The 14,557-nt window shown below is 32.1% G+C and overlaps 2 protein-coding genes across 3 annotated transcripts in view; both read left to right on the top strand.

Moving 5' to 3' along the window:
• The window catches only part of LOC145326826 (SMAD family member 6-like), a 98,738-nt gene extending 84,897 nt beyond the window's left edge, over positions 1 to 13,841 (top strand). Inside the window, exons 9-11 of one of the 2 annotated variants that reach the window (XR_013881984.1) lie at positions 11,643 to 11,855; positions 12,247 to 13,374; positions 13,605 to 13,841. Coding sequence is in view for 1 of the 2 variants with exons in the window: in XM_080170255.1 (XP_080026381.1) it covers positions 11,643 to 11,855; positions 12,247 to 12,599 (566 nt within the window). In the remaining variant the exon portion in view is untranslated. Of the gene's footprint in view, positions 1 to 11,642; positions 11,856 to 12,246 lie in introns of both variants that reach the window. The other variant, XM_080170255.1, reaches the window with a different exon arrangement.
• The window catches only part of LOC145326828 (long-chain-fatty-acid--CoA ligase 4-like), a 173,506-nt gene that overhangs the window by 75,043 nt on the left and 83,906 nt on the right, over positions 1 to 14,557 (top strand). The gene's annotated exons all lie outside the window — the stretch shown is intronic.

Below are 14,557 nucleotides of genomic sequence, written 5' to 3'. Positions count from 1 at the left end.
GTTTGTCATAATTGAAGATGTAATATTGTACATTTATTCATTGTCCTTTGTCTAATCCCTTAAGATTCCTGTCTAAAAAATGTTGATTTTTGAACCCCCATAAATGTTTTGATTAATTTAGTATTATAACACAACAAAACTTGTCAATTAATATGTTTGACAGAAAAAAAATAATCTGCGTAGTTTGGAAATATTTACAAGAACAATTTTCTCAAAATAACACAACTTAATAATAAGCTAACAATAATTTTGACTATAAAGATTAGGGTTGGGCCGGATATCCGGTGTGGCCGGATATCCGGCCATTTTCAATATCCGGCCGGATACCGGATATTAAACTATCCGGCCGGATATCCGGCTCTATAATTTTTTATACTTTACACCAAAAATCTCTGCTTTTTAAAATCTTTAATGGCTATAATTTTCTTATTATTGAAGCTAGAAGAACATTTTTTCTGAATAAGTTTAACTTTATGTAAATTTATACAAGATTTCTGAAGAATTTTTTCTTTTTCTACTTTAATATCTGGTAATTTGGCCGGTTATCCGGCCGGATATCCGGTAATTTGGCCGGATAACCGGATATTTGCCGGATATCCTGCGTTGGCCGGATATCCGGCCGGTTACCGGATATCCGGCATTTGAAATCAGCCGGATATCCGGTATCCGGTATCCGGCCAAAAAAGTATCCGGCCCAACCCTAATAAAGATATGTTCTCTTAAAATGTATGTAGAATATACGTGGATATTATTGCAGGGGAAAATTGTCGTCACTGTTTTCCCTGTCATTTATTGGTCAGTTCATTTAGTAGGAGTAGAAGGGATCATTATTTTAGCCAGCTACAAGTTTCACTTTATTAGGTGTAAGATCCCAGTAATATAATAATATATCTATATACCTTAATGATAATTATTGATTTTTTTGTATTTTAAAGAATTACTCTGTTTTTTTAATGAATAGTCTGATGTTTTTTATTTTCATATTAAACTACTCTTTAATATTACTCCGTGTTTGTTTATTGAATGAATGGCAAGCCAATAAAAATACTCTTTTAGACTACTCTATGACTCAAAAATAATTACTGCTATTAAATATTGCCTTTTGTTTATTGAGTACAGGCCACAGGGCTTGATTTTTTTATTCTCATACTAAAAATATTCTTTTAAGTTTCTCAAAAATAAAATAAAAATCATTTCTACTATTTGAAATTACTCTATGATTAAATATAATTATAAATAATTACCACTCTTTAATATTTGTCTATGTTGTTTATGGAATGAATGGCCTGATGGTTTTGATAATCGTGCACAATCAAAGGAAGTTTATGACTTTTGACTTCAGAAATCTCAAAATTAAATCAAACCCTTTCCTCTCTCTCTCTCCTTCTCCCTCATTATTTCATTATCTATAAATCTTTCTCTCATTCTCACTTTTTATCTACAGATACATCTTTCTCCTTCTCATTCAAAGTACTTCTCTGTATTTATATTACTCTCTCTTGTAAAAGTTATTATGCTGTTATGGTTAAAAAATAAATTCAAATAAAAATCTGTAGGTATAAAAAGAACTGTTTTTGACCAAAAAATGTCATACAAATTAATATTTCTCTCTCTCTTAAGATTTTTCATGGACATCATTTATAAAGGGTGTTAAAAAAAACAATCGCTTCACTCTTTTCAATATAAACCCTACAGTTTTGGTCAAAAACTAACAAAAAAGGACCAAAATCATGTCCAAGCAATGACAATGAGATAACACTATTGAATTTTGATTTCTACTCACCTCTCCTGAGCACTACAGCTCGAGTCCTAGCCCTTGTGGAAAATTTTTCTCTACGTTTATAGTGCATATTTCATTACAAATTAAGACAGTTTTTTCTTTTTTTAAAAAGAATAAACTGTCTAAAGTACTTGAAATCTTGTAGATAGACCCCATGTTGTTTAGAGTTTTTGATGGGGCTTATAAAGACCTTTTTATAGACGCCCTAATCAGATTTCTGACCCAATCCTAGCCTTTTTGGCATCCAAAAGACAGACTCATCAAACATTGAGACATGACTGCTCTGTCTTTAAAAAAAAAAGAACAAACCGTCTTAAGTACTTAAAATCTTGTAGATAGACCCCATAATGTTTAGAATTTTTGATGGGGCATGTCAAATCAATATCTTTCTATAGACACAATACTCAGGTTTATAACACAATCTTAGCCATTTTGACATAAAAAAGAAAGTTCTGTCACACATCAAGAACTGGATAGACCTTCATGTCTAAATGTTTGATGGGTCTGGTTTTTTAATGCCAAATTGGCTAGGATTAAGTTAGAAACCTGGTTAAGATGTCTAAAGAAAGGTCTTTACAATTACATGCTCCATCAAAAATTCTAAACATTATGGGGTCTATCTACAAGATTTCAAGTACTTAAGACGATTTGTTGATATTTTATCTCCATGTAAGGAAAAATTCTACACAAGGGCTAGGACTCGAGCTGTAGTGTTTAGGAGAGGTGAGTTGAAATTAAAATTCAATAGTGCTTTCTCAGTGTCATTGCTTGGACATGATTTGTGTCATTTTTGTTAGTTTTTGACTAAAACTGTAGGGTTTATGTTGAAAAGAGTGAAGCGATTGGTTTTTTTTAAAAACACCCTTTAGGTCAGTTCGTTCAAAAGTAGTAGGGGAGGGGATTGAGGTTGTCGTTTTTTTTAGGCAGCTATAAGTTTTACTTTAGTAGAGTACATGATGATATGTTGTAAGATCCAAGTAATAATAAATCCATTTTCTCGTATCTCATCCCATTGATAAACCTATGATATTGAATAACTAATCAAACCGAAAGTAAATTGTCACCCTTGGGTTTCCTTTTGTTTTCAATTTAATTACAGTAGAGATGGCAAACTAGATAGATAATAAGTAGATAAATTATTTGTTTCATAAAACATCTGTCCTTGCTTTGAGGGTTAATAAACAAGGATAAAACATCCATAAAAGCAAACCTTTAAATGAGTTGTTTAGCAGTTGCGCTTAAAAGAACAGTGGAAACTTTATTATAGTGTAACTTTGCTACAGTATTTAGACTAATAATCATCATTAATGAATTTGTAAATTTCTGACACGGACAGACTGACAGAAGGACAAACATTTTTGGAATTATGGCTTAGAGGTCTTAGAGGTAATACAAAAGTATAAAAATAATTGTTAGAAAAGGTAAAAAATATATATACCTTTTTTTCAAAAGTATTAAGTATAAAATGTTTTATATAAATCAGATAATTCTTTCGTGCCTGGGCACTCGAAGCAATAAAACAGACAACCGATAACTGTATTGCGTTATTGGATTATATAACTTTTTTAGTCAAGACATTTTTATCCTATATAATCTCTTTGTATGTTTTAGTGTAATCCATTTCAATATGAGATTAAAACTTCAAAAACTTAATCAATCAAGGATGACAACATCCATAAAAACGACGCTCTAAAACTGTAGGACAAACGATCATCAACACTTGTAGAGTGTCAGAATTGAATAATTAGATTATAAATGTATAAAAGTAAAAACAAAATTGTAATTGTAATTTTTGGAATGCTGCACTTTATTGATAATATATTACTTTGTACAGGAATCGCCATGCAAATTTTGAAATCTATAGGACAATTCTAACATGTCTAAATTAACAAACAAAAAAATATCCGTTGTAGGCAAACGGACAGACCCTTTTTATAAGAAAAAGCTTCGCTTTAAACAATGAAATAAGGTCTACATCAACACTTGGCCTAAATAAAAAGGATTTTCAACAGTGCTTAAACATTTCTTTGACAATAGGGTATAATTTTGTAAGCGTTTTATCTCGAGAATAATATTAACATTATTTTGTTAGATTTTCTAATATGCTATGTTACACTTAGATATGTAGATATCGTCATCCTTGTTTTGTTTTTTCAAAAACTGAACAATATGTTAAGTACAAAAATTTTGCATATTAAGATGATTTATTACTGAAACATTATTTACATACATTTCAATGTCATCTATTATTAGATAAACAATTTGGATTAATTCTCTCATCCATTAATAGACAGCTTTTCGCGGATATTAAAATTAAAGATTAAAACCTTTGTGGCTAACTAAACTGGTTTTAAACATACATGATTTTTCAGTATGGTTGAGAACCGGTTTAATCAGTTCGAAGCATTACTGGAAAAGTTTTTCCATGAGTAGCGCAGCAATAACGATCTCGATAAAATGAAAAATATATATCTCATTAGATAAACAGTGACAATTATGTTCATAAGTGATATCCTTACATAAAAGTAACATGATGTCTGAACTGATATGGTAAGTCGACTATCTACTTTCATTATCAGTTTTAAAAAGAATAAAAATTTAAATCTTTAATCTTTAAATCTTCCATGTACTTTTCAGAAGCTTCACTGTACATTGTACAGTGTACAATAGAACTATTTCGGTACAAGCAACGGTTAGCAAAAAAAGATTTAGCTACATCATGACATTTAGATAGACATCCTGGTACTTTTATTTATATGGATTAAATCTGGATCCAAAGCACTGGATTTTTTGCTGCCTCCAATATGGCAGTATCTGAAAAGTACATCAATTCATTAAAACAAAGATAGCTATTATTCAATGATGCTTAATTATTTGTAGCACAGCAACTATATAACTAGGACAAGTCCGTCAAGATCAGCTTTTACCAAAAATATCTATATGGCCGCTAGACGGTGCTAGTTCGTAGAACATGGTTCTTTGGAGATTTATCTTTGTTATAAATCTGCCCAGCGCCTATGAGAAGCTACACTGCACTGTAAAGGAGAACCGTATCGGTTCAGCGTTTAGCGAGATCCTTCGCTACAAATAGACAGGCAAACAGAAAAACTGAGATCCTGTTACTTCATTATAGGAAATTATATAATAGGATATAGCTGCGCTACTTATGGACTAAATAAAACAAGGATGACAACATCCATAAAAGCGAAGCACTGAAACGGTAGGACAAACGGACATTAACACTTGTATAGTGTCAGAACTAAATAATCATAATATAAATGTATAAGAGTCAAAGCAAAATTGTAAGTAAATTTGTTGAAAAACTACTTGATTCAGGATAATGTTTATGGACATACTTACATTTTTAGGACTTGATGATAGAGTTGCTTCGCTTATTACATTATACTTTGTTGTCCCAGGAATCAATATACCAAAAATCAGATCAATCGGATGATTAGATCACATAAAAATTTGTTAATAAAAAAGTAAAAAAAATCAACATGTTTAAAATGGATTTGAAAAAATTTGAAATCGATTGGACAATTCTAACATGCCTAAATTAACAAAAAAAGCTATCCGTTACGGACGGACGGACCTACCCTAATTTTAGAAAAGCTTCGCTTTAAAAAAAAAAGAATTATAATGAATAGCTTGAAAAGGGAAAAAAAGCAAAAGTACAATCGAATAAGATAAAACAAATGACAAGAAAAATGTGGTACAAAGTAGCGAAATCATTTAATCACAAAAGCAACCTTGACTCCTTGAGATAAAAAACATGTATTTAGGGATTTTTGAAGAAATTAAAACTGACATACGACAGAAATGTTTCAGTTTTAAAAAGGTGTTGGTAGTGAACCAACACTTTATTATTGTTGTTTAGTAAATGGAATGGGTCTCCCACCCCTCAGGAAAATAGCTTAGAACCTTTGTGCGGCCAATAGGTACTTTCACTGAATGCAGAGTTAGATTAGTTCAGTGGTTAGCGAGATCTTAAGCTGCATCTTTACAGACATACGGACGGGCAGGCATCAAGCTACTTTGTATTATAGATAGTGTAATGTAGTTACGCTATTAAACCAATGCAACTACTGCAAAGTAAAGTTTGCACAACAGCGTGCCAAATTAGGCCTTTCTTTGTCAACCAAGTGCTGCAGGGGTTAATAAAGTAATTTTGCAACAAATTTACTTACAATTTTGTTTTGGCTTTTACATTTATATTCTGCTTATTCAGTCTTGACACTCTACAAATGTTAATGTTCGTTTGTCCTACAATTTCAGAGATTCGCTTTTATGAATGTTGTCAACCTGGTTTTAATTCTCACAAAAGGAAAATAACGATTAAATCAATTCAATTAATTTTAAACCCTCATATGAAATGGAAAACTTGTAGAATTGTAAACATGAACCATATTTGTAATAGTTTTTATTTTAATGTTCGTATAAAATTGTCTGTAATACGATGCTACACATGATTATTTTAGTATGGCTTAGAACCGGATATAATCCAACGGATATTAATCGGTTTTTAAGCCATACTGGAAAATCAATTCTTGTGTCCACTTCATGCGCCCCTGAAATTTGTCACACAAAAAAATGTATCTAATTAATAGGGACTCTAAAAAGTGGTTCTTTGTAGTGAAATTTCTAAGTAGCGAGTCTACTCTTTAATATGTCCCTACATCTTATAACAAAACCTATATTATAAAGTAGTAAGGTATTTTTGTCTGAAGCTAAAGATCTTGGAAATTGCTGGTCCGAATGGGTGGTTCTTTCAAGGGAAGCAATATGATTGATTTAAGTGGTGAGGTGGTTTATTTTCTGACCTCCTATGACCTCCCCTAGACGCTAGGGGTGAATTAACTAGTAAGCTATAATTAAACAGCTGTGCCCCTAACATCTAGGGGATTTTTTTATTCGAATGAGAAACGATGCAAAAAAATAGCTTAAAATTTTCCCAAGATTCAATCTAAATAATTTAAATAATAAACTAGCCTAAAACTATTCCAGGACCTATTTTAATCGGTTCAGTAGTTTTCCTGAAAAGCAATGATTGATTGTTTTCGCCATTCTGGTGATTTTAAGTGGCTTTCTTTAAGTAACTTTTACATAAGGTATAACATTACATTATTTATAAAACTTCTAATTATGAATAATTTTGTCATATGTTAAAATATTGGGATAGGGTACAGGGATTAGTTTTGTCAAACCTTAAAGCAAGATGTCGACATATAATTCAAAATAGTTTCTGACGACTAATAGTTATTTCTCGCATCGTATTATAAACAGCTTTCCGCGGATATAGAATGTACAATTATAAGATTAAAACCAGTTTTTTAGCCCCGAGGTGCCGAAGGCACGGGCTAAAAAAACTGGTTTTAATCTTGTGATTGTACATTTTTATATTCTTAGAAAGCTGGATATAATACGATGCTAGACATAGTTTTTTCGTATGGATGAGAACCGGTTCCTATCTACCGGATTCGAATTAATACGAGAAAAGTGTTTACATATTTCTAATGAAATCATTAATTTACACCCTCAATAATATTAAACATATATTAACCCAAAAATTATTTTGTGGAAAATATTGGTCATTGCTAAATTTAACCAACCAATACAATTTTTAAAAGTTTATAAGCTATTAAAATTAAGATATAATGTTATATAACTTTGAGTACAAGTATGATAGTCCAATGAGCCTTCCTCAAACATAAAAGCTAGATGAAAAACATATTAAAATTATGATTCCAACAATAGTAGCACAAAAATTTGATAAAGAAATTGGGGGGGGGGGGGGCATAAGCATGAAATTTGCTTTTTCTTACATCTGTCTAAGTCCCCTCACTCAATTCTGTAGCTCACCCCCCCCCCCCTCAGAAAAATCAGCCTTCCTTCACTCTCAATTAAAATACAGGCCCTGTTTTGCTTGTAATAGAGATCACTAGATTGATCATAGCCGTAACAATTAAAATTCATTAAAGTGAAGATTAACAAACCAGACAGACAAACGAACATAAGCAATTCTAAAGTGACAGCACTTTCAATATTGGAGAAACAAGTGTATTAAGAACTTTTAACAAGGTTTTTATGTTGTAAAATTGCTTCAAATGCGAAATATTTATTATGGACGTCCTTATCGCCCTAGCTTAGGATTAACCATTTTAAAACTATAGTAATAGGACAAGTTTCTGTTTTTGGAATTTAAAATCATTAAAATATAACAAAAATTTTAAACCAAAACTAGAATGGCCGATTTTTATCATGGACAATCTATTGTAACAGTCTAGTATGTTATCTCTAATGGATTGCTACTTTAGTTATCATCGTCAAAGTGGTTTTTCACCCCCCACCTCCCCATAAAAAAACCACCCCTCCTGAAACACACACACACATAATATCTGTCTCCGTCCCATAACCACTAATGTCTCCCTTCCCACGACATTTTGGGGACTATGGCCCTCTCCCCACCCCCCTCCCCGACTACGGGATGGTGGGGGAATTATCCACCCCCGCCCTCTCTACCACAATTCCCTATATTTCCCCAACTCTAGACAAAATCATCTTACCCAATGTTTTTATGCACTATGGTCTGATAGTTAGAAATTCAGAAAAAATCAAATTATTCTTTTCAAAATAAATACAAATTATTTCTATCTAAAAACTATCATTTATATTTATAGATGCATTTAAAAGCCTACATGCCAATTAATAAATTTTTAATGAAAGTCTACCCTTAAAGGAATAATCATTATTAGTTGTTTTGCAAAAAATGACACTTAAAGCAAAATTAATTCGTTATTATGGAATTATAATAAATAGGGCTTTGTTTATAAAGATTTCGGAAACTGTCTGATTGTTTTTTTTTGTGGATTTTCAATCCATAGTGATTGGTTTGATGCGCCTCTCATCACCCCCTAAATATCTATCTATCACCCCCTGTCTCTCTATCTATCTTCTTTCTCTCTCCCTATCTTTCTGTCCCCTTCTCTCTCCTCCCAGTTTTGTCCGGTGTGTGTTTAGTTTCAATGGCGCCTATACCCCTTTCCCCTCTACTTTATCCCCCTTTCTTTCTCACATTATCCCCCCATCCCCTTCTTTTCTACCCCTCTCTAATTCACTGCTCCTCCCTTTACTGCCTGTCTCCGCCTTCGGCGCCTGACCCCCCCCCCCTCCGTCTCTCTCTGAAAAAGTCCAACTCGCGATTTACGTTCAGTAATGTCCTTTCTTTTTATTCGGTTTCTTTTATTTGTTTTATCATTGCTGCAGTCAGACTTAGGTCTTCAGCAGTCCTCGATATTTTCTAGTCGTCCATGGGACGTACAGACGATAGCAAGTCATCCATAAAAGTGAATTAAATAAGAAACAATGAAAAATATAAAATTAAAACACTAGAACTAGCCTGTTAGCTTAAACAATGGCTGAGTTATTGCCCAGTGTCAAAGTGACGGATAAAATTCGGCGCAAGTTACGCAAATTATTGACGCTAAACTGTTGCCCTCCGTCGACGCAACAAAGATATTTTAAAAAGTTTCTCAAAGGGCTGGATAAAAAATACACAGCTCTAAAAAGTTGTGTGACCAGCTGTGTAACGGCTGCGGCCAACGGGGACTGCGAATGGATGTCCTCTTGCTTTGCCGCGTGTTGCGGCGGCGGTAGCCGCAGCGATTGTGATTCTAAAAGCGGGTCGCGAACCGCAGGTTACGGCTCCACGTCAAACGAGCCAGGTTTGTAAAAATTATTTATTTTCTGAGAAACTTAGGAATATTCTATAATTTTTCATAAAGCTAATTAAAAGACATGAAATATAAGATTTTATGATCAATAAACATATTTAATTACAAGATATTAATGATATTGGTTATTGTCACTAAAATATGAATACCTAAGTTTTTTACCCAAATTGTCTTAGAAAAAGGCTAACAAATCAGTAGGTAAAAAACTTTTTATAGGTTAGATTGGCGTATATTACATTTAAAAAAAACATTTGTCAAATGAATTATTATTGTAATAAATGATAACACCTTGGCTATAAATAGTGCAGATTAAAATGTGTTTTTGTGTATTTCTGTGTATGTGTGTGTGTGTGTGTGTGTGTATGTATGTACACGTAAAAGTGTATACTTTTGCATATTTTGTAGGCGCCGTTTGGATTATACTTTAGTCTGACTACATAGATAACAACTAAACCTTAAATATACTTTATTTTATTAATTATTAAATGAATTTACTTCGAGATGGTTTTAAGCTGTTTCCCGTACTCTTTCTATAGGTCTCGAGAGATTTTTAGTTTTTTGTACTTCTGGATCTTAAGCTAAAATTATTTTATTAATGTTTTTAAGGTCAATTTTATTTTAACACATCTATCCAGTAAAGCACACTCAAAATAACGTCCATCTAAGAGATATATTTGATGTCCAGTCCAAGCATAGTTTAATTTGCAGAAAAAAATTTAAACCTTAGTTTACAAAGGATGTATCTATTTTTGTTGTATGAAATTCAATATTTTTTAAATGCGTTAATAGAGCTTTGAATTATATAATTTAGAATAGAAAATTTTGTTAATTTTTATTTTATTTTAATAGATAGTCGCTGTTTAGTAGTAGAAATCTTAAGCTACAGACAAAAAAAAACATTGCTACTTTATATAATAGGATATTGATATATATATATAAATATTTGTTTTAATTAATGCGCTTGACAAAGCAGAAGTTATTACGCGTGGCATTTTCAATTCTAAATAATATAACTTGCTATTTTTATATTGAGAAATTTAATACAAATATTGTTAGCATAGACTAAAACATTCAGAAAATTAAGTTCTTTAACTAGACTAGGTGCCCAAACTTTTTTCGCATGCGCGTGCTTAAAAACTTTGGGTTTTTTGCTTCAAACTTGCAATAGAAGGGGTAACTTTGTTTATCATCATAGGGGATGCACATTCATTTTTCATCCATTGTCTTATCCCCTAAGTTCCCTGAGACTTTTTTTTATCAGTCTAGATGAGCTTGGTCTGATATCAAGAATTTCGACGCCATGCCTTTATAAACAACAATAATGTTTTGTCTAGCAGCTTTTTAATAACGAAGCTACTCCATAGTTTATTGCATCCTATGTCTGTACGTCCATTTGTCAACAATGTTTTGTTTAGCAGCTTTTGAATAGCGAAGCTACTCTATAGGTTTTCTTGTTTCATTAATGCTTTCTGGCAATCTGCTTTTTAATAGTAGGCCTACTATATAGTTCATTTGCCTTGTAAATCATTTTTTTTTCTTAAATTAAGAAACTTTTCTACGCGCTTTATGGACAAAATTAAATAAATAATATAATCCTAAACAACTTTTTAACAGACTAGAAATTTTTACTGGTAATAAAGTTGACTGTCGGCGCCGACAGCCCACATTTTAATTTATTGGGACATTAAATCAATAAAAAAAAGTAATTACGCATTAAATAACGCAATAATTACGCATTAGTGCTTGTTTTTTAAATATTCCAACTATTTGATATTCATGCTATATAAAGAAAAAGGATAATTGTATAGCAAATTCTGTAACATATTTTACGGATCTTAAGGGATGAGACAATTGCCAATAAATTGATTTACACACAAAATTTATACACAAAATTACCTTTCTGTAGATTATAGTTAGTGGTGGAAACGTTTGAACACTCAACTTAATGAATCAACTAATTAAAATTCACTAAAGTCCCCAAAGTAGTTAAGCAAACGAATAAGAAAAGTTTTTATAAAACTTTGGGTACTAGTGTAATAAACAGCCTTTTGTCCCCTCTCTCTCTGATTAAAACATCTACATTTATTAAAGTTATTATTAATTAAATGTTAATTTTGTTAATATTTCAGGATGTCAAACCTGGTGCACACTTGCCTATTGGGAGGAGCGAAAACGTGTGGGCCGACAGTTCCCAGTGAGCTCGAACAGTGTCCAAGTGTTCAGCTCTCTGTCTGGCCGCCTGGAGCCTGACTGCCAGGCACTCTGCCTACAGACCATCTCTGCCAGGGACAATGCCAAGGCCCCGCAGAGCATTGTTAAGGCCAGGGATAAGATTGGGCTAGGTAAGATAATGTTTTAAATCAATTTTACAAGGGAGGGAGGCTTTTAATTACATTAGTCCCCAAAGTTTTATAATAATATTTTCTTATTGGTTGAACTAACAAATTTGGGGACTTTTGTAAATTTTAATTTTTTTGGTACAATTAGTTGAGTATCCAATCGTTTCAACCACTAATCATAATCTAAATGAGGAGTAATTTTGTGTATCATCATTGGGGATGTACATCAATTAATCGGCCATTGTATTACCCATTTAGATCCCTGTTTTATACAACAACAAAAAATGAAAGAAAAAAGGCAAATATCACAAAAAAAAGTATATGCAAGGTAGTCAAAATCATTTCCATTTTTAATGTCTTCCCATTATTGTATTAACCTGGTTTATTATTTCAGGTGTAGTTCTCTCCTACTCTGGTAGCACAGTGAGCGTGTACAACCGGTCAGACATCCCTCTCTTTGTGAACAGCCCCACCCTGGACCTGCCCAACTCCCGCAACTTCTCCGTCTACAAGATCCTGCCCGGATACTCCATGAAGGTCTTCGACTTTGTCACCTCGAAAAACTTGCAAACGCTGGGCGGAGCCGGTTCCGGTAACCTTGGCGGCGGCTACCAGTCAGCTGATGGCCCGTACGACCCCCATGCCGTACGGCTCAGCTTTGGCAAGGGCTGGGGCGGTAAATATTCCCGCCAAATTGTGACGTCATGCCCGTGCTGGCTAGAAATTCTGCTAGTACCGCCTAGATAAAATGGCGGTATGTTGGCACGTGCTAAACGACGACATTTTTCCCGCCCTTATTCAACTCCCGCCAAAAATTTGAAGTGTGATAAAAAATGAAGTTTCAAAGACACAATTCAGTCCTGCATAAAGTGATATTATTATTTTACAAATTTTCATTTTTAGAAACTGTTGTTTTTTCGAGTTTCAAAATTATTGTTACATAATTATACAGGGTCATGTAAAGATTTTACATTTAGTTATTTTGTCTCCATAAAAATTGCCATTAAATAACAATCAAAATTTAATACTTGCCATCAGCTGGATAAAAATTGTTAGTTTGTGATTTTAAGGCATTAACTGCATAAAAAATTAAATTTTATCCTTAATATTGAATCAATTTACATCACAAATAAGTCTGATTTATAAGGCCATAGATTTAAACAATAACAAATACAGGATTATGAAATTAATTGTTATATTTTCATATTTTACATTTTTAACATTATAGTAACCTTTTTATATACGTTATACATATACTCTTAATTTTGACTCAAATAGCAATATTCTTTTTTTTCTGTTTTATCTTAATTAAGCACTAAATATTTGTATATTCCAAGAATCAAATAATAAGAAAAGTTCTCTAAGCCACTATTATTTTGAGTTTTTAAAGAGAATTAGAAAATATTTTCATCAAATTTATTCAAAAGATAATTAAATGTGAATGATAGTTTGATGAAAATATAAACTTAATAAAGAGCTGTGATTTATGATTTAAAATGTCCTTGTTATGTAATTATTTCATGTGTGATATTAATCTACAGGGGGCAACATAAAAAAAACACCATTTTTTGAGAACTAAAAAGTTAAAAAAAACTTTAATGGTAATTCAAAATATTTTTCTAAAGTAAAAATTCCCCCAAATTTTGAAAGTTTGCTTTCAACTTGCAATAGATCTTTTTCACAAAGTTATTTAGTCAAAAAAATCAAGATCTTTTTAGTTGGCCCCCTGTAGAATGTTATTTGTCGGCAAAGACCAGTGATAATTCATACATACATTATTATTTTCTTTTTATATCATATATACATTTTACATCTACATAGGCTTGCGTATACAATTTTATACATACGTACATACTACAACTATAAAGCAGCTAAATTTTATTGTTTTGTCTCTCTCGCCTGTGTAGATTTTTACATGTGTTGTTCTTGAATAATTATTGTACTAAAAAACCTGTTATTCATACGTCAGAATATAATTATCAAACAAAATTTTTATGTTTATTTTTTACTGTAAGCGAAGCTATGTACAAGTTTTGAGTGTTGGTCTGTTAGGTTATCGATATTTGACGCGCCGATATTTTATTATGACTCAGGAAGGATGGGAGCAGTGGTACCCAAAGTTTTAACAAAACAACAGTATCTAACTTATTCGTTGGCTGAAATATTTTGGAAATTTTTAAAAGTTGTGAAACTACTGATTTTAATTTACAGAAGGAGTAATTGAGTATATCATCATGTAAAGAAACATTGTCTTATCCCTTAAGAGCCCTGGTTATGACCATAACATTAAAGTTTTTCTTTAAAACTAGAAGGATAAAATATTATAGATATTACCATTTTTTGGTCCTTTTGGACCACCTCAAGGATCACAAGGTATAAGACAAAAGTAGATGAATTTATTTACATCCCCGATTATATTAGTCAAAAATTCCCCCCTTCTATAAAATAAAGTTGGGATCCTCAAGGTTTGAACCAACAAATCAAGATTTATTAAAAGTATCCGACGTTGTTAAGCCAACGAATGAGAGAGTGTGTTTATAAAACTTTTGGTACCAGTCTAATTTCTCCAACCTCCCCCCCCCCCCAACAAAAATTTACAAGGAAAATTCATATTATACAAAGGTTTTGTGATTATTTTTCCAAAAAAGAAATCTTGTTTTAAATTACCTACTTGCTTTATAAAATCTAATTAAAAAAAAAAGAAA

This window comes from Acartia tonsa, chromosome 8 (genome assembly GCF_053477335.1).
Source record: "Acartia tonsa isolate MP-2025a chromosome 8, ASM5347733v1, whole genome shotgun sequence".
In the NCBI taxonomy this organism is placed as follows: domain Eukaryota; kingdom Metazoa; phylum Arthropoda; class Copepoda; order Calanoida; family Acartiidae; genus Acartia; species Acartia tonsa.
This window is presented reverse-complemented; position numbering and strand designations above follow the sequence as displayed.